Genomic DNA, 22,317 nt, shown 5'->3' with positions numbered 1-22,317 from the left:
TTCCAAGGCACTTAATGCTTTTGAGCTTCTATTTTTTTTAAATGCAAGAATGAATATACCCAAGCTGAGAGACCTGAGATTACTTCACAACATGAAGATATGGGCTATCGAGTGGCACAAAAATGGTCTGAAGACAGGAGGGATTTGGGGACATGGTAATTTAATAATTTGTGTGTCTCCCAGCACTTATGGAAGCAGCTGTACTGACCGCATGTTGCAGAAGACAAGCCTACCAGCACTAGAAAGGAAAAAAATAATTGTGAAGTCTAAACTGGAATTTAATTGAAAAAAATTATTTAAAAAAACAGTACCTGAGAGAGTCTTGGAGATCGGGCAAATCTTGAGAGACCCTGAAAAACAAAAAAGTACCAGAAATAAAGGTCACATTGTGAATGTCTCAGGCATTAGTTATAAAAGATTGGTAAAACAAACAAGCAGTTGCACAAAATAAGGCAAAGGGGGGGCAGTTAAAAGGCCATTTTTCAACTACACAGCAATTACCGACATCATCAACTCTGGTACCTTGCTGTTGAGGTCCCATATATAAAACACTGAGCTCATCTTTCTTAAGTCCATTAAAGAACATTACCTGCATGGATGTAACCATCGTATGAAGTAATTATAGTTCTCAGAGCTGAGAAAGCTCGCTCAATTTTACATTTAGAAAAATAATTCTAAAATCAGCTGTTTTTAGCTCATTAAAAAATGAACTTGCATCACCCTTAAGGAAATGCAACTTTACAATAGTAACTGAGACAAAAACAATAAAAAATTGATGGATCTGTCATTCTCACAAGGAGAACATGATTTATTCAAGTAGGTAGTTGCTTAGATTGCAAAGGAACAGGTAAAGGCTTATTCCATGCTGAAAAGAAAAGAGACCCAACATTTCTCTTCAGACACACCTGAAGAAGGCTCCACAGCTGAAACGTTGCGTCTTTTTTCCTTTAGCTTTCAGCATGGAATAAACCTTTACCTGTTCCCATGATTTATTCAAGTATTCATAGGAACCGGGAGTTAAAATGCTAGATATTACCACATATTAATAATCAGGATAGGTGGAGGCTTGAATCGTTTCATTGCTTTATACAATGTCACACACTGATCTCTGCCAAATGAACACCCCAATGCAATGTGATTTCAGTGCACATTGCACTTGCTCTGTTCAGGATCCGACAGGAGGCAGGAGTGCTGTCTGAGAGGTGAATCACCCCTCCCCTCCCCACCCCACGGGCTGGGGGCCAGCACCCCTGGCATTGCACCTGGTCCTGAACTAGAGCCCAGTACCCACAATTAAAAGACCAGATTCCAGAGCCTAAAGATTGCACTTCTTAGCACTTTCAAAACCATTTAATTCATCTTGCGAGACAAGTTCAGTGCCTTTTCAGCTACCCATGCTTTCTCAAGTCCAAACACTGGGGGGTTATTGTGTACCTGTATGCTATAGAAAGTGAAAAATGATATAATCCACTCTTTGGATAAGGCTTATACTGTATATGAATGTTATTTGCACAAGCTGTCAGGTTGTGAACTATAAAATAATCATCAATCCGACAATCATCGTCAATTCATGGGAACACTTTCATAGTCAGACGAACATCTGGCAGATTAGCCACTTTGTAACCCTCTGTTGCAGCCATTTTCTCAGGAGACATGGGCTATTTATTCAAAACTTACTGAATGAAATAAATCAATTACAAGCACTCTCGATTTTTCATAAAGTTCTGCCCCTTCTGCAAAAAACAAGGCTTTTACGTACTTCCAACCCCCACACGGAAAGTAATATGTACTTTATCTGTGTCAGCCTATATAAAAGTGCTGTAAAGTCTGCCCAGCAGGTAGCACCATTGTGCTGCGATCTTTGAAACAGAATTTAGCTTACAAATTTCTATTGCAGTTTAGTAATGTCTTTACATTCTCTCCTGATTGGACGATTTTCTTTTTTGCTTCCCAGCCGCATCGCCTGCTGTCTTTCCCATATGCAGCTCTCCTCCAGGCAGGGTGTGCGTCACCGGGCGCGACCCAGCCCAGCGATTCAGCCCTCTGGTTTGCCCTCAGGAGACCCTCGGAGGGCGAGACTGGGGAAAACTCCCAAGAGTGCTCATTGACTTAATTTAAAGGAGTTAAAGGAACTTCATTATGGAGCTTCATCCAGCTCCCTCAGAAAACCCTTCAAACCCTGATGCATCACCTGTACCTTCAAACCCTGATGGATGAATGAATGGATTGATGGTTTGGGGAATGGATGGACAAACAGCATGATGAATGGATGAATAAATGGACAGATGACATGTTGAATAGATGGACAGACAGCATGATGAATGGATTAATAAATGGACAGATGACATGTTGAATGGATGGACAGACAGCATGATAAATGGATGGACAGATGTCTTGATGACTGACATGATCAGTTGACTAGATGGACAGATGGCTTGGGGAATGGATGGAGAAATGGATTGATGGATGTGTGGATCTCAGCCATGTGCAACAGGTCGAAGGAAGGCTCACCTCTGCCTTGCTGCCCTCCCGCAGGTTGTAGGTGAGGTTGTGGTGAATGTCGGCGGTGAACTTGCTGGCGTACTCTGGGTAGAGCTCCAGGACTTCACGCAGAGCCCGCAGGCTGATGTACTGCAGGTCGCAGTAGGTCAGTGCTTTCACATCTGCATTGGTCTTGATCACTTGCTCCTGGCCAGGCAGGTCTGCCCCAATCAAGTCACCTTTCCCTGTGGGGGGGGGGGAGCAGAACACAGGAGCTATAGCACACCCAAAACCAATAAGGTGTGCATTCCTTTTCATTGTGTCACCTAGTCTATATCACGTTTACCTGTAGTTTGATTTCTTAATGGACACAATTTCTGTTAATTCTGCATCGCCTCAATAGCAATTGCACAGTACAACATGCAAGGACATTAATCTGCTGGGACCTTCACATTCAGCTAAAATGGGAACAATACAACAAGTCATCATTTAAGATTGACGCTGGCTTTTAATTAAGTGGGAGAAGCATGGCGGGGTGCTTTTATCTGAAGGGTAAGTAATTAATATAAGTGTTATGTTATGCGTAGGGCCTAAGTGTTTAAGGTGCAGAATTAACTTAAGGTACTGCATTTGAAAAAACAAAACACAAACATGTTTCTTAATATGACTGGTTAAGTAACTGCATCAGACAAAAAAAAACGTGTAATTTTATGCTTATTGTATACTTTTGTTATTTTGGATTCCGCTTATAAAAATAACAGAAACTGACGCGATACAGCGATAATGTTATGCTCTTTAAAGCAACATAACACAACATAAGGAGTAGTGTTCTGTTTATTTCCACACACAACCAAAATGTAATCTTCCGAGTTCACAAATATTAAAACTCTTGCTGCTAGTGCTGAGCGATGACAGATGATAGCATCTGAAGTTCCCTGACAGTGGGGGCGTTTAACAACACAGTCATGTGCTCGGTGCATTGGAGGAAGCGACATGATCCTACCACCAGGTGGCACTACAGGACATTGGAAAAAAGAGGGAAGTGGTGCTTCAGCAGCCAGTCTGCTGTGTCCACATGACAGCCTTCCTGTCTTTGGTCCTAAACCTTTCAGGACCAACTCACCGAGGATGGCCAGGACCATGTTGTCCTTGAGCACCTCCAGAGAGCCGGAGCACACGAAGTAGTTGGCCTGCAGCGCGTCGCCGTGGCGGATGAGGTACTCCCCCGGGGCGCAGAAGGAGGTCTTGATGTGCAGGGAGAGCGAGCGCAGGCAGCCGCGGCTGGCGCTCTCGAACAGCGGCAGCTGCAGGATGTCCTTGTTCAGGTGCATGGCAATGTCGGCCCGCAGCTCGTCCGGGAAGTCGTGCAGAAGCTGGACACGGCCGGCCGGAGGGACAGGGGAGCAGAGGGGAGGGAGGAATAAAATGATAGTGTGTTCATGCACGACGGCTACCCCTCAGTCTCTAGTATCCCTGCAGTGTAGATTGTCCAAGTCAGGGGGTCTTTTAATTATTAGACCCACATTCTTGAGGAAGTGCCAGTGGGGTTGTTTGTCCCACACCCAATCTGCTGATTCCTTCACCCTCTGTCACCATGTTTTTGATATTGTCCAATTTTGTTCTTGCAGAGCGCAATAGTATGTGACCAAGCTGTTGGTTTTAGCACCTTACTGTTATAAACAAACACCAAAGTTGCTATGACATGATCAGAAGCTATTCGGCAGGGCTATACTGTCTATGACTGACTTGCTAAATACTCCAGTTCCATTTCCATATTCTGGCATACGTACATGCAAACACACAAACCAAGGACTTTCAAACCAACTACAGCAGATTGAATTATGCGTGACTCTCATCTTTGTTTCAGAAAACCTTTTCTGACTTTGCAAACTCCAGCCACAATCAAACGGGCCACAATGGCTATCAGTCCACACTCAAGGCTCTAGTCAGGGGATATATTATATACTACAGAAATGAAGCTGTATTGACCTTGGTGAGAATGAGTGTCAGTTGAAATAGGGTTTTATTGCTCATGTAATAAACAAATGTGATAAGTACCGCAGGGTGCTCAGTTAAAGCCGGGAGTTATGGAAGGAAGAGAGTGAGAGAATAGGCCTGTTTTGAGGTACTATTATGCATCATGTGGAATCAGAGAATCCATGGGGAGCCCCCTGATTGGTAGCGTAGGGGGAAAAGACGTCCCCCGCTTTCCCGTACCTCGTTGGCGTCGATGCCGTTGTTGACAGACCACGTGGTCTGGAAGTACTCCAGCATGCGCTGCTTGAGCTGCTGCGGCAGCCGGTGCACGCGGATGAAGTCCTTCAGGTCCTTCATGCGGGTGTGGTAGAGCGAGCGCCGCGAGTACATGCGCTGGATGATCGCCGTCACGTTGCCGAAGACCACCGCGTGCATCAGAGCTGGGGGTCAGAGGTCAGAGTTCAAGGAGGAGTTCGACGTCGGCTACTCATCTCAAATTTGTTCACATACAGCAGAAACGTTTACTCTTTTCCCTGTTACGCATATTTTTGCTTCTACAAAATCCATCACTTGTGTGCGATAGACGTCCTTGTTTCAGCCACCATATATTGCTTAACATAATTTGGAAATGATATAATAATAGGATTTTCTAATTGCTTTATCCAATACAGAGCCTATACAGGAGCTGGAGCCTATCCTGGCAAGCAACAGGCGAAAGGCAGGATACACCCTGGCCAGGATGTCAGTCCATCGCTGTGCACACACTCACACCAGGGCCAGTTTGTCTAGAAGCCAGTTAATCTACCAGTATACGTTTGGACTTTCGGAGGAAAAGCATGTGAACGCAGGGAGAACAGACAAACTCCACAGAGATAGCGATCAAGGGCCGTGACGCCCACCACTGCGCCACTGTGCCGCCCTGGAGTTTTTTTCATGCACGTCTCGATCAGCCAGGGGCAGTCCCTGTAACGCACCTCCGATGAGCATGGTGCAGATGGAGAAGATCTTCTCGGCGTCGGTGTTGGCGCAGACGTTTCCGAAGCCCACGCTGGTCAGGCTGCTCAGGGTGAAGTACAGCGAGGCGATGTAGGCGCTCCGAATGGACGGGCCTCCCAGGGTGCTGTTGATATAGGGAGTTTCCAGGCGCTTTCCCAATTCATGGAGCCATCCTAGAAAACATGTGTTAGCAGAGGCCAAGTCAGCGGGCGGTACCTTCGGCACTCTTGCCACTAATGGCACCCAAAGGGATTTTTAACGGGACGTGCAATAAGAGGCTGATAAGCCACAATGATATGGATTTAAAAACCATAAAAACTATACCCGTTTTGGATTTCTCTGCAGCACGCTAAATGAAAACTCTTTCATATGGGAAAAAAAGACTCACTTGGTTTATTCACTGCTTTGTTTTTTGCGGGGCAAGTGTATTGTTTTCATAGGCCAGCTTGCAATGCGGGCCGCCGGTTTCGCATTTCATACTGAAGTGTGAACTCGAACTTGGTGGACAAGACGGTGGTGGAAAGTTAGAAGGTTTGCTCATTTCAGCCCTTGTGGAGACCTGAATATGGAGTTGCTCAACATTACGTCCACTCTGTTTGTGCTCCGAGTGTGAGGATATAAATGATGTACTGCGATTAGCCACTCCTGTGAGATGGTGTGACTCAGAAGGAATTCGAGTAGCGCTGTGCAGCCTAAAACCCATGCATGGAAAAATTATACAGGAAGATATAGCTAAGGTGCCTATTAATTCCTCTTTTCTGAAAATGATTGACATCAAGAAAATATTGTCTGTGATAAACTGATGGTGCCCCTGATATTGTCAGAAAACAGAAGAGATTTGTAAAGATCATTGCAGAGCACACGGTGGATCCATGCCACATGGTAAAGTTTCATTGGATTATTCATCCGGAAAAGCTCTGTGCCAAGATTTTGAATTATGATCTTAACAATGTGATGACTACAGTGGTGAAAACAGTGAATTTTCTTGCTGCTTGATCTGCCTTAACACACAGGCAGTTTCAAACTCTGCCATGAGCCAGAGGTTAGAGCTAGCTAGCAAAAGGGAGAATGAGGGCGAGGATAAAAATAAATAGTAACATATTACTTTATTAATTTTGGATATTATTATATTTAATATTAAATTTTTATTAAATCAAAATGAACATACGACTATTTACAACATTAAAAAAGCAGAAATGGCACTCCAATCTGTAAAAACAAAGTGCATGAACTCATTCTCGGAACGCCCCTTCTGAAAGGTTGCTGACCCTTTGTCTAAATATGGGCCAGCTCAAAGAAAGTAAACTGTAATTACACTGTCTGACCACCAGGTGACAATATATGATATTAGAAAAAAGAGCTATGGCAAAGCAAAAGGAAAAGATGAGGTTATACTTTTAATTTGGGCAAATCAAGGATGTACCCTTCACAGCCAACAACCAGCGATGCGTGCACTGTAAGAGATCCACTCCACACGCTTGTTTTTTTAAATAATGTATTTTAACATTCAGATGCTGAGAGTGACTCATGGTTGTCAAACGCGCCCTTTAAGGAAGCTATCTGGCATTTTTTACGAGCCAAGATGGTAATGTAAATGCCAACATTTTTGTTTTTTTGCAGGGAAAAAAAATGTAGCATTTTTGTAGCAGATTGGGCTAAATCTTCAGCAAACGGCAAAGAAGGTAAGATGTGAGTAGCTGTTCAGCTGGTGTTTGAGATCACTTCTCATTAGACAGTTTGTTTAAGAGCCACACTGGCACATTGCCTTGCACATCTTTGCCAGAGTGTCAATGGATAAACCCAGCTGGGTACAGGTATAATTAAGCCCTTCTTAACGATGGATAAACATCCAGTGGGTTTAATTATTCTGTCTGACCTACATACCGATTGGAAAACAATACAAGATATCTGACAAGGCCCCCAGCACTTTGTATCTGAGTATGAGGAGATTACTTGTAATTGCAGAGTGCTGATGGTATGTAACAAGACTGTACAATTAGCAACTCTTTAGACTCGTGCAACAGCAAAGGTTAAGTCAATCACAGCTGGAGGAAAAGGGTACAACTCTCTTAACCTGCACTGAACTTCAAGAACCATGTGCAGTTATGCCATTGAATGAAAACTGACAACCCACACATTTAAATTTATAAACCCTGTAGGGCTGTGAAGAATTTACCAGTATCTTTCTGCCAGACAAAATCCGGATGCCCACCTTTTTGCTTGTCTTTTTCAAAAATAAATTCTTAAAATTGAAATGAAAAAACCAACACAAAGCACTATGAGACATTTCAATGTAATGCAATTCTATACGAGACATTTTGTTAGGATTAACGTAAGATCAGCGTAGTGAAGACATCTGCAAAAATTTCTCTTTAAGACAGCCAGAAATTGGTCACACTATTTATTAATGTCCAGAACAAAAAGAAATCAGAAAATATATCAACATCACTGTAAAAAGCACAAGTTAAATAAATATTGTCAATGTCCTCCGTGAGTGAAATTCATAGCATAATTGTCTCAAATGCAATAAGTCTCAGTGAGACTATAAATTTACTACCTTACCAGAAGTTGAGCTGTTTTGAACTGCAGAACTGAATGACTGCCTAGAAATGGGAGACACTGTCTATAGATAACATGCAGTATTTCGAAAATAATTATTAAATAAAATAATTACAATGATAAGGGCTCAGCTAGTAAAAGAGTCCTGCTCATCCTCATTCTCCCCATGCAGGGCAGAAGACGTAAAGATATTCAATGGAGGGAGATTCTGCCACTTTTGGGATATCTGACTCTGAAACAAAACTCTTAAAGAAATGAAAAAGACCAGCAAGGAATTGAGTGCCAGTGAGGGAAGTCTACTCACCGATGTCCCAGGTCGTGGGGTCGTGGTGCTCCATCTCCTTGCGACCAATCACGTACCAGATACAGGCCATCCAGTGGGCCAGCAGGGCGAACATGGACATGAGCAGCGTGAGCACCATGGCGCTGTACTGGGAATAGCGATCCAGCTTCTGCAGTAGCCGCAGCAAGCGCAGGAGCCGCACCGTCTTCAGCAGGTGGACCAGGGAAGTCTAGCAGGCAAGAGAGGAGCACACAGGACGCAGGTGGTGGGGGAACCATAATCCTCCTTACTCATATATGACACTCCACTCAAAGCGTTTTACTGGTAATGGAGACTCCCCTCCACCACCACCAGTGTGTACCACCCCACCTGCAAAATATGATGGCAGCCAGAGTGCACCAGTATGCTCACCAGGGGGTAGCACCCCTACGCCTGGGTAACACCCCTACTCTTTTCGAGAAACGCCCCAGGATTTTTAACAACCAAAGAGAGGCAGGACCTCGGTTTTACGTCTCATCCACAGGACTGCACCCTTTTCTACAGCACAGTATCCCCCTATACTGGGGCATTAGGACCACAGGGTGAGCGCCCCCTACTGGTCCAATTAACACCTCGTCTCCCATCCAGATACTGCCCACGCTCACACCTGCTGAGCTTCATTTCAGCAAGCGGATGTAGCGGTTTAGAGGCAAATATATAGCGAGAGGAAAAGCATGTATGGAAGTCCAAATCCATGTGTTTAAACAACTCTGGGTTTAAAATAGCGGGGGGGGGGGCATCTAAAGTTGGAAAAGGTGAAGAGCTGGAGAAAGAACACTTTAAAAGTACTTTTGCAAATCTGTGAATTCATGTGTCGCATAAATAGCAAAAAAATAAATCTCAGTACTAAAGGAAACTTTGATCCTTAAAGATATACAGAAAAACACGTCAGCAACAGTAAGCTGAGATTCAGATGGCGTTGACTTTTAACATGAAAAGAAACTGCTGAAATGCTAACTCTCCAATTTATAAAGGAAAGAGTCTGGATCTGCTGGAGCTCTTGAGAAATCTAACCATTCTCTGCGGCGAGTTACATCTCGAAAATGTGACAGCTTCAGTATCAGCGGCAGACAGACTACTCTTCCTTGAGTGTCTGGTTTGTCAATGTCTTCTATGGCATTGGTTTTAAAAAAGCTGCTGTGCAGGCTTTAACCCGAACCGTGCAAGACAAACTGAAGAGGAGACGAAGAGAACGACTAGACCGAGAGGAAGGGAAAGACTGACAAGAAGATGGTGGAGGACGCGTGCAGTTCTAGCTTGGCGAATACCTACCACAGTGATGTTAAAAGCGTACAGGAGGTCAAAGGGCAGGGCGGCGATGAGGTCCACAAAGAACCATGTGGCTGCGTAATGGATGCAGATGGATCGAGCATCATAGACCACCTGTCCAGACTGGCTCACGTAGGTAGTCCGGAAGTTCAGGATGATGTCTGCAGGAGAAAGGAACGATGATGATCGAAATTCCATCGCTTGCAGCTGAAGTCTTTGCCACATAACAGATAATGCTAGAAGTACAGTATATGTTTTTCCAGTTTGTCTGGAGTTCCTATTTCCTATTGCATCTACACAGTTGCCTTTTCTGCAGCAGCGAGATCCAAGACAAGGAAGGCTGGACCTGCCCTGAGCCTCAATCCACAGAATTTACTCTTTATTGTTTAGCTTTGTTAGCACAGCTGGCAGCTTGAAGTTCTTGAATTATATTTGTTGTAAGAAAGCAAGTCAGAGGGGCTGCACTTCTGTCACCTTGTCTGTTTCGATCAGGGGGTGAAACAAGCACATGGCTTGCAGTCACACTGTTACTGGCCTGACGGATACGAGCAGGTAGAGGAGTTAGCTCAGACAAGGTGGGTCAGACAAGTAGTTCAGAAATGGGGTGTCTGTGCTTGGCTGAGAAACCAATGGTGTGGAGCGGCCATCTTTGGGATTAACACTGCATCCCACCAAAAGTGTATGGGTTCAGTGCTGGTTGTGTCAGTTTTTGGGAAAGGAAGGTGTTGCAAAGGTGCAGCCCTCCAGTCACCCAGTCTCGCCGAGTTCGCCCTTCCTGTCTGGTCTCCAGCGCAGCGGAAACGGTCGCCGCTCACCCAGGATGAAGAGCATCTCCACGACGATGTCGCTGACGATGGTGCTGCGGGAGGCGGAGTCGGAGTCGTCGTAGGCGGTGAAGCACACGTTGTAGGGCACCGTGACGGCTACGTAGAACGTGGCCAGGAGGATCATCCAGTCCCACAGCGCCTTGAACATGCTGTAGTGGAGCAGGATGAAGCGCGACTTCTGGACTGTGGCCACCTTGTACTCTGGGACTGACGGCTTGTTCTCGAACACATTCTGGAGAAACACAGGGAGGAAGTGTGAGTGTAAGTGAAAATACAGGTCTGCATCTGACCTGTATCTGAGATATCCGGGAAGATCAATATGAGTCGAGCACACTGTGACCTGCCAGATCAAGATGGGGGATGCTGGGTAATCCCAAATTGGAATTTACTGGAACAAGGACATACCCCTACTCCTAACGCCCTGTACTCCAGGAGCTTTGGTGACCAAGATATTCAGACCTCTTTAATGTCTCATCTGAAGGACAGCACCTTTTCGAGTACAGTGGACCCAGTCCACATACGGAGACATTTTTCTGGAAGTTCTGGAGCTTCCGAAATCTAACCAGATCAGGTTACAGGGTGGTAATCCTCTCTGGCATGTATTAAACAAACCCCCAAAAAATCCTAGTTCTACAGGAATGACGATTAAAGTGGCACATTGCAGCTTAAAAAGACACCTCTTTACTGTCAGACTGAATTGTTGCATTCAACTAGCTTGGCAGGCTGGTGCAGTCAAGTGGGAGCTCTGTGTGTATTAAGGAGAACAAACAGGACGTCAGGTAATTTCACAGCACGCGAAGACTTGCATGGTGAGGAAGGAGAATGTTCACTAGAACCATGGTGAGAGCTCACTAGAAAAGGCTGTAATTACACAGTTGCTGGGAAGCAAAATACAGCACCATCTCAAGCTGAACCAAGGTGACAATTTATCTATGCAAGTACTTAGATTTACTACTAATAAGAAGCACCGAAAGATGAATGAAGGATAAATAGCCAGGTATTAATCATTGCATTTACTGGGTGATGCGTGGTGGCCCTTTTGCACCAGCTGTACCACTAGACAGTAGACCATGTAGAAATGGCTCCACCAACAATTAAAAGGGAACCTTATGTAAAACAGACTGCGCAAGAGCACGGCAGAATTTGCTAGGTCTCTGGGGTTAACAACCCTACTTGGAAAATTTTGATCCAGAGGGAAAAGCGCCACCTATTGGTTCACCAGGACCACTAACAGCGGCTGTCTGGTTTTCCCTAGAGGTCTTCCACCCCAGTGCTGATCAAGCCTAGCTCCGCTGAGCCTCCGTGACCTTACGAGATTGGGTACAAGGTGATATCATAGGTTACCCTCTATATCTTATCTCTTTCATTTCTTGTACCAGCTGTCCTCTTTCCTGCTGGGAGTCAGAAGACCACGATTAGACGGTTGCACTGGCCTTTTTTTTTTTTAGAGACATCAGCCGAGGGAGATAACCACCTACAGTACATAAAAAGAGCAGCAGGGTAGTTCGTTCCTATGAATCTGGGTTCAGAATGGCAGAAAATATCAGTTTCCTAGCTTTTAAAGCCTACGAGTTGATTAGCTTGCTGGCTCGGTGCAGCGTCGTTGTGGAAGAGAATTTGAACAATAATCCCGGACGCCTCCCCCAGAACAAACAGCCCGAGTAACAGAGTAATAGCCCAGTGAAAGTGAATTTTCATCCTATCCCACATCGTTTTCGCTGCTGATGTTGTTGTTAATGATCCTGCAAAGCCTGGGGGGAGTAATGCCTGCTCTCAAGCACACTCGAGGGACTTAAAACCTAGAACATGAGAAAAGTGGCACACACCGACAATCTCATGTGCTTCTGTCGCAATCCATATCCCTGACCTGCACCCCAGCCCTTAGCTGCTGTTCTGATGTGGATAAGGCTGATGGGGTTGACTGATCCCGAGATCTGGTACATTCCTTTCCCAAACCCAAGTCTTAGCATTATGCAATGCCCATATACAGAGAATGATCCCAGACCAGCACGGCTGCTCTTCTGCAACATTTCAGAGGGGTTAGTTAGACGGTTAGAAAAAGCCGGTTTTAAATTGGACCACGGCGCATTTAACGCGGGCAGCTAACCTGTGCCCTCCTGGCGACACTCTTCAAAGATGGAAAAAAAAGCCAGACTTGATCTTGTTCCCTCGTTAGGCTCCTCTCCGAATGCTGCAGCCCTGCTATACTGGGAGAGTTCAAACACCCGCTCTCTTGCTGTCCTGTAAGGTGCCAGACAGAAGCAGGCACCTTCTGAAAAGAGGTTACGGTCAGACAGAAGGCCAAGGGCTTCACACCACACGTTAACCAAGAATCACCGAGGAGTGAAATGACCTGTTTTTTTGGGCACTGTCAGGACTGCTCAGACATCTTACCTCCACACTTGTTGGCACTTTGACAGGTTGTGTGAAAGCACCAAGCTATTTTCCTGTGATATTTTCATGAGGAGCCCATCTCAGAGGGCACTGCGAGCAGTAATGTTGTAATAGCGTTAAGCAGAACATAATGAAATACAGCACAATTAAATATAGATAACCAATCAGTAAACTGCTAGTCCCAGAAATTAGTACATGAACTAATAAACTAAAAATAACTCATCACCAAGCATTGAAGCTTATGACTGCACTATATACGAAAATCTTCAGTAAGTCCAAAACACTATTATGTTACTTGTAACACATTATGGTTGCTAAGAAAAGTCAGTGAGTCAGTCAGAATGAATACTCCTGGCCTTAAGATGCAGCATGTCCAAGACAAAGTATGGTTGGGACTATTTGTGATCTTTCTCAACAAAAGTATTTGATACTGTTAACTTGCCATTGGCCACAGGTTATCTTTAATGAGCATTGTCTGATTTACGCATTCCTGGGCAGTACTCCCAAGTCAGCTCCAACTTTCTCAAATCTTCTCTCGGACCTGCACACAGTCATAGTTCACAATTACCTATTTTAGCCCTAGATTTGTAATTGATTGGTTTAGGCTGGGGGTGACTTTCCAGTTCTTGACCGGACTGGACAGATGTCACACCTAGGATCACACCTCCTCTGTCAGCCAGCTCTCCATAAGAACATGTGGAGCCTCACTTCTCTTTAACTGATGAGCTTCTTCAGCCTGCAGAAAATAACAGACTGGTGGACTCTAAAAAATCTAGTGTTCTTTTAGAATGACGTCATATTTCAGGCAGAAATGCGCTTATCTTTTAAACACCAAGCCTGACCCCTCCAGCCTTTCTGGTTATTAACTTGCCATGGTCTTTAATTGAGAAACATCTGTTTGGATGTGTACCATTGCAATTCTCGCTACTTGGCTTAGACTAGCATGGCCATATGGTCCCAGGAGCACTGAAACACTTAAAGACAAGGAGATTGTCCTTTGAACACAACTACAGATGAATGTTGGTCTAAGCTAAATACGCTCATTCCATTATCAAGCTGAGCAGGAAAACCCACTCAATGAAAAACAAAGTATTTTGTCTGTGTACCTGTTTATTAAAATTGATAGTTAACACCTGTTAATTAACAGCAATTCGCTCACGTCCACCTGTCCGCTCAGTCTGATCAACAGCTGGAATATAACATGTGCAATTCAGGAGAACAGTATCAACGTATCAAAGGTGTAAGTATGAACAAAGTATTTTGGTGAAGACATATTGGCCCGAAGTGGTCAATGATGGTTCTTTCGGATTACTTTTGACCCACATTCAGACATGCAATCTCTCAATACTTAACATTCTTCTGTCTTCCTTCCTCTGTTGTGTCACTGACCTTAATGAAGCACACTGAATAACGGTCCACCTGGGATTCATCCCAACCTCGGATTACAGCCCGGATCTCTTTCTCACCCCCCTTCCCACCTCTCTGAGGTGTATCACCCCCTCCTCTGAAATAAACAGGTGAATGAATTGTGCACATGTGAATTGTGCCCAGTTTTCTGGCAACGTGCAATTAGCATTCATATCAGCGAGCGTGCAATTTTGACTTAATCAGTGCCTGCCCTTGCAAAGCACTCCCTTATTGACTGTGCACCCCTCGTGAAGCCGGGCTGGGGGAGAGAAAGCTCTCCCAGCTCTTGCACGACACTGACAGAAGTGGAGGCTTGGCAATCATCCCAGCCTACTTCAGGATGCGGTGCAATTATGCTTTAAAAAATCCGTGCAATGAGACAATTACATCCAAACATTGCCTTTCATTATAATCTGAAGTAAATCAATTATGTAGAAGCACTAATTGCTAAAGACTGATTTGCTGGATTCAATTTCTTTGCGGCACAGTGGGAGAAAAAAAAGTAATTTACCCCGCTCCTCTGTCACGCACACGTGATAAGACACACAGACGAGAGACCCACAGTGAGGTGCTAATACCTTTAAATGGAGATCCCTGCCCGAAAAGCAAGCTAAAAGAGCTATTATGTTTTATTTAGAGACCGACTGAGAAACAGGGGAAAAATAACTTGCCATTTCGTGAGGTGTAATTTACTCCGTTCACAATTAGGCACTACTGAAAAGTAAACTGCTTAAAAATGCTGAATGTAAGTCCAGATGCACAGGTATCATTCACCCGACAGACAAGATAAATGCTTTCCTTTTCATCCACTGAACAGCACTGGATGACTGGCAAGGCCTACCTGCAGTATTAGAAAACATTCTAAATATATCTATGACCAATATTAATTTTTGCCCTTCCATTACATCACATTTGAAATTGATGGTGCAAACTGTGATGGCTTTACTGTGTCATCTTCACTATCACCTCCGATATTTCCACAGAGTTTAACTCCAGAACAGGCTGCTTGTGATTTTAGCTGGTGCTCAGTAATATAGCACTTCAAGCCCTGCTATGTTAAAATTACTCTCCAAACACACTAGACAAACAGTGGAATTATAGAGTTGACTGGGGACTGCCTTTGCTCACAGCAGAAACCTCCAGAACTACTGCACGGCAACCTCTGAAAGCCTGGCCAAGTGGAGCCCACCCTACCCTGACTGTGACCCAGAATCCCAGTCACAGTCAGCTAGTGACACAGCCCAGCCTCGAACTGGTAAAGTCTGTACTCCAGGGCTCAGGTTGTGCTATCCAAAAGCTGCTTTCATGGTTGGGCCATGCAGAAGGACCTAGATCTGTCTTTGAATTCAATTAATTCAGCACATGGATCTCTCCAAAATCACAAACTGGACCAGACTAGCGATCACAGCCCTGTAGGTTTTAATTCCTTCCCTTGCACATCGATGCACGGTGGACACACTTTTGCAACAATAACAATCTCAGGGTGCAGAACATTTCCCACAACAGGAGAAATGGTTTAATAGAAAATGGTTCATTCCTCATTGCAATTCACCAAAGCTTTCATCTTGAACATGTCATTAAAAAAAAGATTAAAGACCTGTCACAATGTGAGGTTTGCTTTTTAGAAAACTGTGTCATCTGAAGCCTCTGTTCTGTCGTTTCCTAAATGGAATTGAAAAGATGGGGAGGGGTGTGCGTGCTGTCAGGTTGGGGAATGTAGGTCACAACTTTGAAACCCGACTGAGGTGCTGTTGTTTGTTAATATGTACATGTACAAATTGGCATGACCATTTCATTTAACTGCCTACGATTTGCAGTTCAACAGCTGCAGCAGTGCTGAATGAGAAAGCACTCCCACAGCTTTGAACCCATAGGCTTCGCACAACGGTTACACAAATTATTTAATCTGATGTCAAATGTTTTTATGTCTGTCTTTCTCACTGAAATATGAGGCAGTCCTGGAAGTCACAATCAATCTGCGTCTAAGGTCTCGGGCCAAAGCTTTGACAAATCTACTTCTAAGCTATCTGTATGAATATATGTGTTTACTGTACAGTGTGTGTGTGTTATCAGACATGGAAGAAATGTAGCATGTCATAAAATAGCACTTGCATTCACCAGCTAAATGCTTGGATGATAGAATGGACTTTTCCAATAACTGGGAATCTATCTGAAGAGTTATATGAAGAAAAGTGTTCTTTTCTGGAATTAGGTCTATATCGGTTCAGGCTGTGTAGCAGTGATCCACAACAGAGCCCTCTCGATTTTGCTGCTCAAATAGTCCATTCATACATTTTCTAACGGCTTCATCCAGTACAGGGCTGCAGGAGACCCAGAGTCTATCCCAGCAAGCAATGGACTCAAGGCAGGTTCCACCCTGGCCGGGGAGTCAGTCCATCACAAGGCAGACAGACACAAACACGCCACTACGACTCTGGGCTTAGGAAACCCATGTGAACAGAGGGAAAACATACAGACAGATAGCACCTCAGGAACTGAACCCAGTTCCCCATCTCTGAGAAGCAGTAATGCTAACCACTGAGTCAATGTGCTGTCCCCTGCACTAGGAATGAATTAATTTAATCAATTATTGACATCATTGGTCCGGTTGACCATTTGCAGCTCCCCGTCTTTAGTCAATAAGAGGTACAAATTCTGCTGGGCTATGACTCTCCAGTAACAGGAGTGAAGATCTGTGTCTAGAAAGAGATCTGATTATAATAAATACAGTATATTATATCACAATAATACAGAACAGCGTTCGTAAAACCATGAGCTTCAGAGCCACAGAGACTTGTCTCAATCAATGCAATGATTTCCAGACCTCTCCTCTCACCCAGAGCCTCTGTCATTAGAGCATATTGCCTTGATTTGAATGGTAAGAAAGAGCAGTGAGGCTGACTTTATCCACTCAGAGCATCAATACTATAGATGCATTCATACAGTTAAATGCCTTATACACTCACAGTTAAATCAATCCCTGTGTCACTGAGCCGCCTATGTGGTTGCTTTCTTAATGCTGTGCTTACATTTGGTTTAACCCCTAGTGGTAGCTGACTCCGCTGTCTTTTCTCCTCAAAGCCCCAGCCATCTCCTTCCAGCTCTATTAGTGTTGTATTGTTCATCATGCACGCCAAACATCCCGTGTTGTTCATCATTGTACGTCTCTACAGGCCAGACCCAAACTTCATATGCCTAACGGGACTAGAACATTACTGCACACGCTGAGCAGTTCAATCTGGAATCTGGTTTTCTTGTTTTACAATCAATGCGTCATGATGTTTCTTTAACACTTACTCTAAAACCCTCTATAATGTGGTTTTGCAGGAATAATTACTGAATATTAGCATTATTAGCATATAAAATATTTTAGATATTTAAAAAAATGTATTCTTGACCTTAATAAGTCTTTTTAACTGTATGTATTTTCTGTATGTAGTTGCATAATAGCAGTCTCTCGTCATTGCAGAATACTCTGCAGTCTCGTTGGAGGCAGAAACGAAATCCTGAACCTAGATTCGTTTTTGGACTTGGCAGATCTCTAGCTGTAGGTGATCCTGCCATCTGTCCCATGGCGAGGAGGGTGTTGAGGGAAAGCAGACGGAGGAGGTGAAACTAAGTGAAATCCGGAGAAAGACAGGTGTCCTGGACCAAAATTCAGCCAAGCCTTATTGACAGAAGGGTCTCCTAAAAATAACCAATGAAATAGTACAAAATCAAAGCCCAAGGAAAAGGCATCATAACTCAGCTACTGAATCGTAACTCAGCTACTGAATGGCAGAAATGGATAAAATCAGAACAGATCAGGTCCAGTCGTGCACAGTCAGCAGAATTGCGTTCCTGTCGAGAAGGGATTCCTCTGCGTCTTACCCAGCCTTGGCAGCTGGGGCCAGTGGAAGTCTGCCCTAACCTTGGCAATTTATCACACTCATTCACACTTAATAGAGGCAGCAGGCTCCATTCCATCAGCTCCCTATGGATCCGAATTGCTGGCTTGCATAACTGGGGATAAAACGGAGGCTTGATTTGTGAAATGCATTTCTAAGGCTTTTGATTTTTTTTCCCCCCACAAACTTACAATGGCGAATTTGGGAAAAAGAGGTGAGACTTATTGATCTGAAGTACTCCTAGCTCATGTGGAGTGAAGGCATTTAAACTAAACTAAAGACTTGCCAGGAATAATTCTTTAGCAAGTGACACATTTTGCACGTCTAATGTGTTCCCAAAATGTAACGAGAAAAGAATTCCACATCTTGCATTTCTAAAACAAACATGAAGCGATGGATAAACTAATTCACATTAAAAACAACTGCGTAGGAATAGCCCCCACGTATGCTCTCTGTATGCTGTGTTGAATGAGTCCATCATCAAAATCAGTAGCACACATACGTATACAAACTCAGCACGCAGGCAAGATAATATATATGCAGTATTGATGAAACCTGGGGAAATGAAAATGCAGCAAAATGCAGCAGTTTGTGCATAGTATTTGCTGTTGAGGACAAATTTATAGAAGGGAAAATGAAGACTAGCTTTCAAAATGTGATCTGTTGCTTGAATGTGGCACCAGAGGATTCTCTGCTGCTGAACGCACAGCCAAGGGTGAGATCACCAGAGCCTGGTTCAAGAACACAACCCACACAGGGTCTTCTGTGTTCTTAATATGCTTCAGCAATATTCAGTGCTTTTTTTACTGTAGACTGTGGATGATTATATCTGACTAGATAAGTATGGTGGGTCCTCCATACCTGGTAGCACGGCATGGTAGGACCCACACACGTGACCTCTTTATTATACTGTAGGACACCTCCCTCCTATTTAGTGCAATCTGATCGATACACCAGTGGAGAACAAGGAAACCGGGCCTAAAGATGGACCAATCCTGGAGAAAAAAAAACTTCCCAACCAGACTGGGTTCAGAACCTGCTTTTCCCTAAATTTAGTACGGGAGAGATGGACTGCACCCCTCTATCCTCACCCTACATGCAACCTTTTAACCATTAACCATCAAGGTGATAAGCGATAAAAAAAAACTAATCCTCTTTTCCCTTATAACCTGCAGGAGAGCAAACCTGCTTCTTCCTGCAGCCCAATAGCAAATTCGAACCCAGTTTCCTGGTCTAACTGTAACTCTGGAACCCGAGTGACTCTACAACTAGCCCGTCTGGCTGTTTTTAGCTAGAAAAGACTGGACACAGAGATCTTTCCTGCCTTGAGCGATTGCCTGCGCTGCTTCTATTAGGGTCTCTGAGCTGCAAACCTGCAGCGCACAGACCAAGACACACGGCCACTCTGTTCCAGGACTGAAGGCAGGGCTGAATCTGCGTCTGTGCAGAAGATCTGTCTCGTAATAGGGCCCTGTGTGCTGGAGAGCCCTTCACCATGACCCTTCCTGCATTGTGCTTGTTATTTATATAAGCAGGCTAGTCTAGGGACTGGGTAATTATCCCTCTGTGTATCCCCCCCCTTCCCCTCACTCATCTACACCCTTGTACTCACTAAGACCCTTTAGGCTCTGTTGTAAGTGGGCGTTCCAGCTCCAATCTGCGATCGGCATCACACTCCAGTTAATGAAAAAGGTTATTCTAGTGAGTCATGTTCCAATTCAAGGGGGAATGGTGGGCCATGAGCCCTCTTGCTTGGCCTCAGCCTCTAAACCATTCAGAACCAAAAAAACACCCCACCAAAAATAATCATTGGGACAGATTTCCTGTGCCTTGATTTTCAAAAACAGGTAAAAGACTGACAAGAAAAAACAGTTTGAGTAAGCTTACCCCTTTTGCACTCGTCCAACTTATAAAAAGCCTTAACTTATTTAAAGATGATCTATTTTTGAAATACTGCTAAAAATGTTGCGTCTATGCCCTTTTAGTCCTTTCTTCAAAAGATGATGAATTTTGATTTCCGTTTTTAACTTTGATGTTCGCAGCCATTAGCAAAGCTCTCATCTGTGCTATTCTTGCCAAGATTGAGAAAGGTCCTTGATGTTCTGTACTTTTGATTCTTTAACTCAGACCATACTGATGGCAGATTTTTTTCTCTTGGAACAAAGACGGTGACTAGGACACTCTGCAAAGAAGCCTGCTGGAAATACATTGTTCTCTGCAATACGATCACCTAACAATATCATGCCTGATTCTGAAAGGGCTGAGTGTGGATCTGGGGAGAAAGACAATCTAATTCCTCCCAGACTTCCACGAGCTACATTCCACTGCCCTGCGCCTTAGCAACTGCCTCAGGTCTCATAGCAACAGCCAACTTTTCACTCTCACATCTCACAGGCCCAGAAGCTTGGTGCTTTGTCAAAAGTGTGGAGCGTGTGTGTGTGTATTGTGACACGTTGGAGGGGCTGGTCAAAACCGCCTGGCTCTTTTAGCCCAGTGGTGCTAGACAGGAAGTGAGACAACAGACCCAGGAAAGGTTTTTGGAGCTGTGGTTAAGGTGCTTTTATTTATAAAATCAAAGGAGTCCACAGACTAAAGAAAGTAAAACATGAAAACAAGACCTTCCTGACCTACTGACACTGTAAGAAAGACTCTCTTGTCTAAAGAACTGGATTGCCAATTAATTTACCTAGAATACTTAGGCAACTGTTTAACTTTTCTTTTTTCCAAGTTTATCTTCAACAATAAACTTTTCCAAGTTTATCTTCAACAAAGTTTTACGGCATAACTACAGTTTCAGCACGTTGCACCAACTCAAACTGCAGGTATGGTCTAAAATGTCCAGATATGCACAGCAACATATTGCTGTCATTGTCAGTGATTCAGAACAAGGCAACAAAACATGTGGTGAGGTGAAGCAGCCCTCTTACATTGTAAACATTGTTACATTGAGCTGGCTTGTGAATACGTCAATTCTAACCCAATGGAAATATTGCTCTCGACTTTGAGACAGTCTTGCCAACAGATACTACTTACCTGTTCACTCTGCAAGCAGATCACGTTGGAACATTTCTGCGGTGAAATATCTGCTGCACAACCCGTACTTATTCACTCGTACATCACAATACATGAGCCATTACAGGAACTATTGAGCAGGAAGGGCCCCACCATGTTGCAATTCTCGCTCTCACCCGTGGCGACACCAGGGGTGTGTGACAACATACAGTACTTTCACAAAGTTCCTGATTGTGTGATTAATTCGGAATTTGTGAAATTCTTCTAACCGGTCAGTGAATTTATGTCGTTTTCGAGATTTAATATCCAGTCTGTGAAACTGGGTCTGCAGCTGCCCTTTAAATCAAACTTCCACAGCTCGGGGCCCCTCACGGGCGCAGGGCTGGGAGTTACGGCACGTCTCCAGGGGCAGAGCAGTCTGAACACCCCCAGCCTCTACTCACATTGTTCAGCGTCACCTCACTCTTGCTCTTCTTGGAGAACTGGCTGGTCAGGTGAAACAGCACGGCGTGACCTCGCTTCCTGGCGGCCGTGAAGTGCGAGCTGCCACTTTTCTTATTCCTGCGCTTCTCCTCTGCAACAGCAACAAAGAACAGCAGGTCACCGCGCACGCCACGCTGCCGCGCTCATGGTGCCCGTCGCTGAAGACGGAAACGAGCTGACTGAGCCCGTTTGCAAAGGGTGATGGGTGAACGATGCACCGCCCGGGTCTCCTTGGTAGAGACCCATCCCAAAACCCACACTGCTATAACAACAGTAACTGCCAGGCCTTGGCACTGGGAGGGGAATAAATACCTATGCAATCAACGTTTTTTTTTAATTTCACCCATAAAAGCATTTCCATTCACGCATTCATGTTTCGAATAAAAAAATATTAACTTTGGAAAAAAACGTGCATGCATCATTTTTAATTCCACAGCTTGGGACATGACCGGAAGGCAATGTAGCACATTGCAAAGTAATCTACCGGTCATAACAGCACTGTCCACAAGGCTGCGGGAGTACAGTTTCTCAGCTGTTGGCCCAAGTGATTCAGTTCTAGCTGATGACTTCAGGATTGTACTGATTATGCCCCCTACAATGCAATCTGTGTGTTAAGCAATACAGACCCCAAGGAAAGACACCTGTGACCAATGAGCTGTCCCTGCAGCTCAAGTGCCCTGTTGTTTGCAATTCCTGGACGGTA

General features: G+C 44.3%; 1 protein-coding gene across 1 annotated transcript in view; it reads right to left on the bottom strand.

Moving 5' to 3' along the window:
* kcnh4a (potassium voltage-gated channel, subfamily H (eag-related), member 4a) overlaps positions 1–22,317 on the bottom strand; it is a 32,148-nt gene that overhangs the window by 6,700 nt on the left and 3,131 nt on the right. The window contains exons 5-13 of the mRNA XM_088905950.1: positions 21,575–21,705; positions 10,420–10,663; positions 9,608–9,765; positions 8,318–8,525; positions 5,433–5,627; positions 4,699–4,898; positions 3,605–3,854; positions 2,512–2,726; positions 312–350 (exon numbers count right to left, since the gene is read on the bottom strand). Coding sequence (XP_088762076.1) covers positions 312–350; positions 2,512–2,726; positions 3,605–3,854; positions 4,699–4,898; positions 5,433–5,627; positions 8,318–8,525; positions 9,608–9,765; positions 10,420–10,663; positions 21,575–21,705 — 1,640 coding nt within the window. The remainder of the gene's footprint in view (positions 1–311; positions 351–2,511; positions 2,727–3,604; positions 3,855–4,698; positions 4,899–5,432; positions 5,628–8,317; positions 8,526–9,607; positions 9,766–10,419; positions 10,664–21,574; positions 21,706–22,317) is intronic.

The sequence above is a fragment of the Atractosteus spatula genome, chromosome 26, assembly GCF_055471065.1.
Source record: "Atractosteus spatula isolate fAtrSpa1 chromosome 26, fAtrSpa1.hap1, whole genome shotgun sequence".
Lineage (NCBI taxonomy): Eukaryota > Metazoa > Chordata > Actinopteri > Semionotiformes > Lepisosteidae > Atractosteus > Atractosteus spatula.
This window is presented reverse-complemented; position numbering and strand designations above follow the sequence as displayed.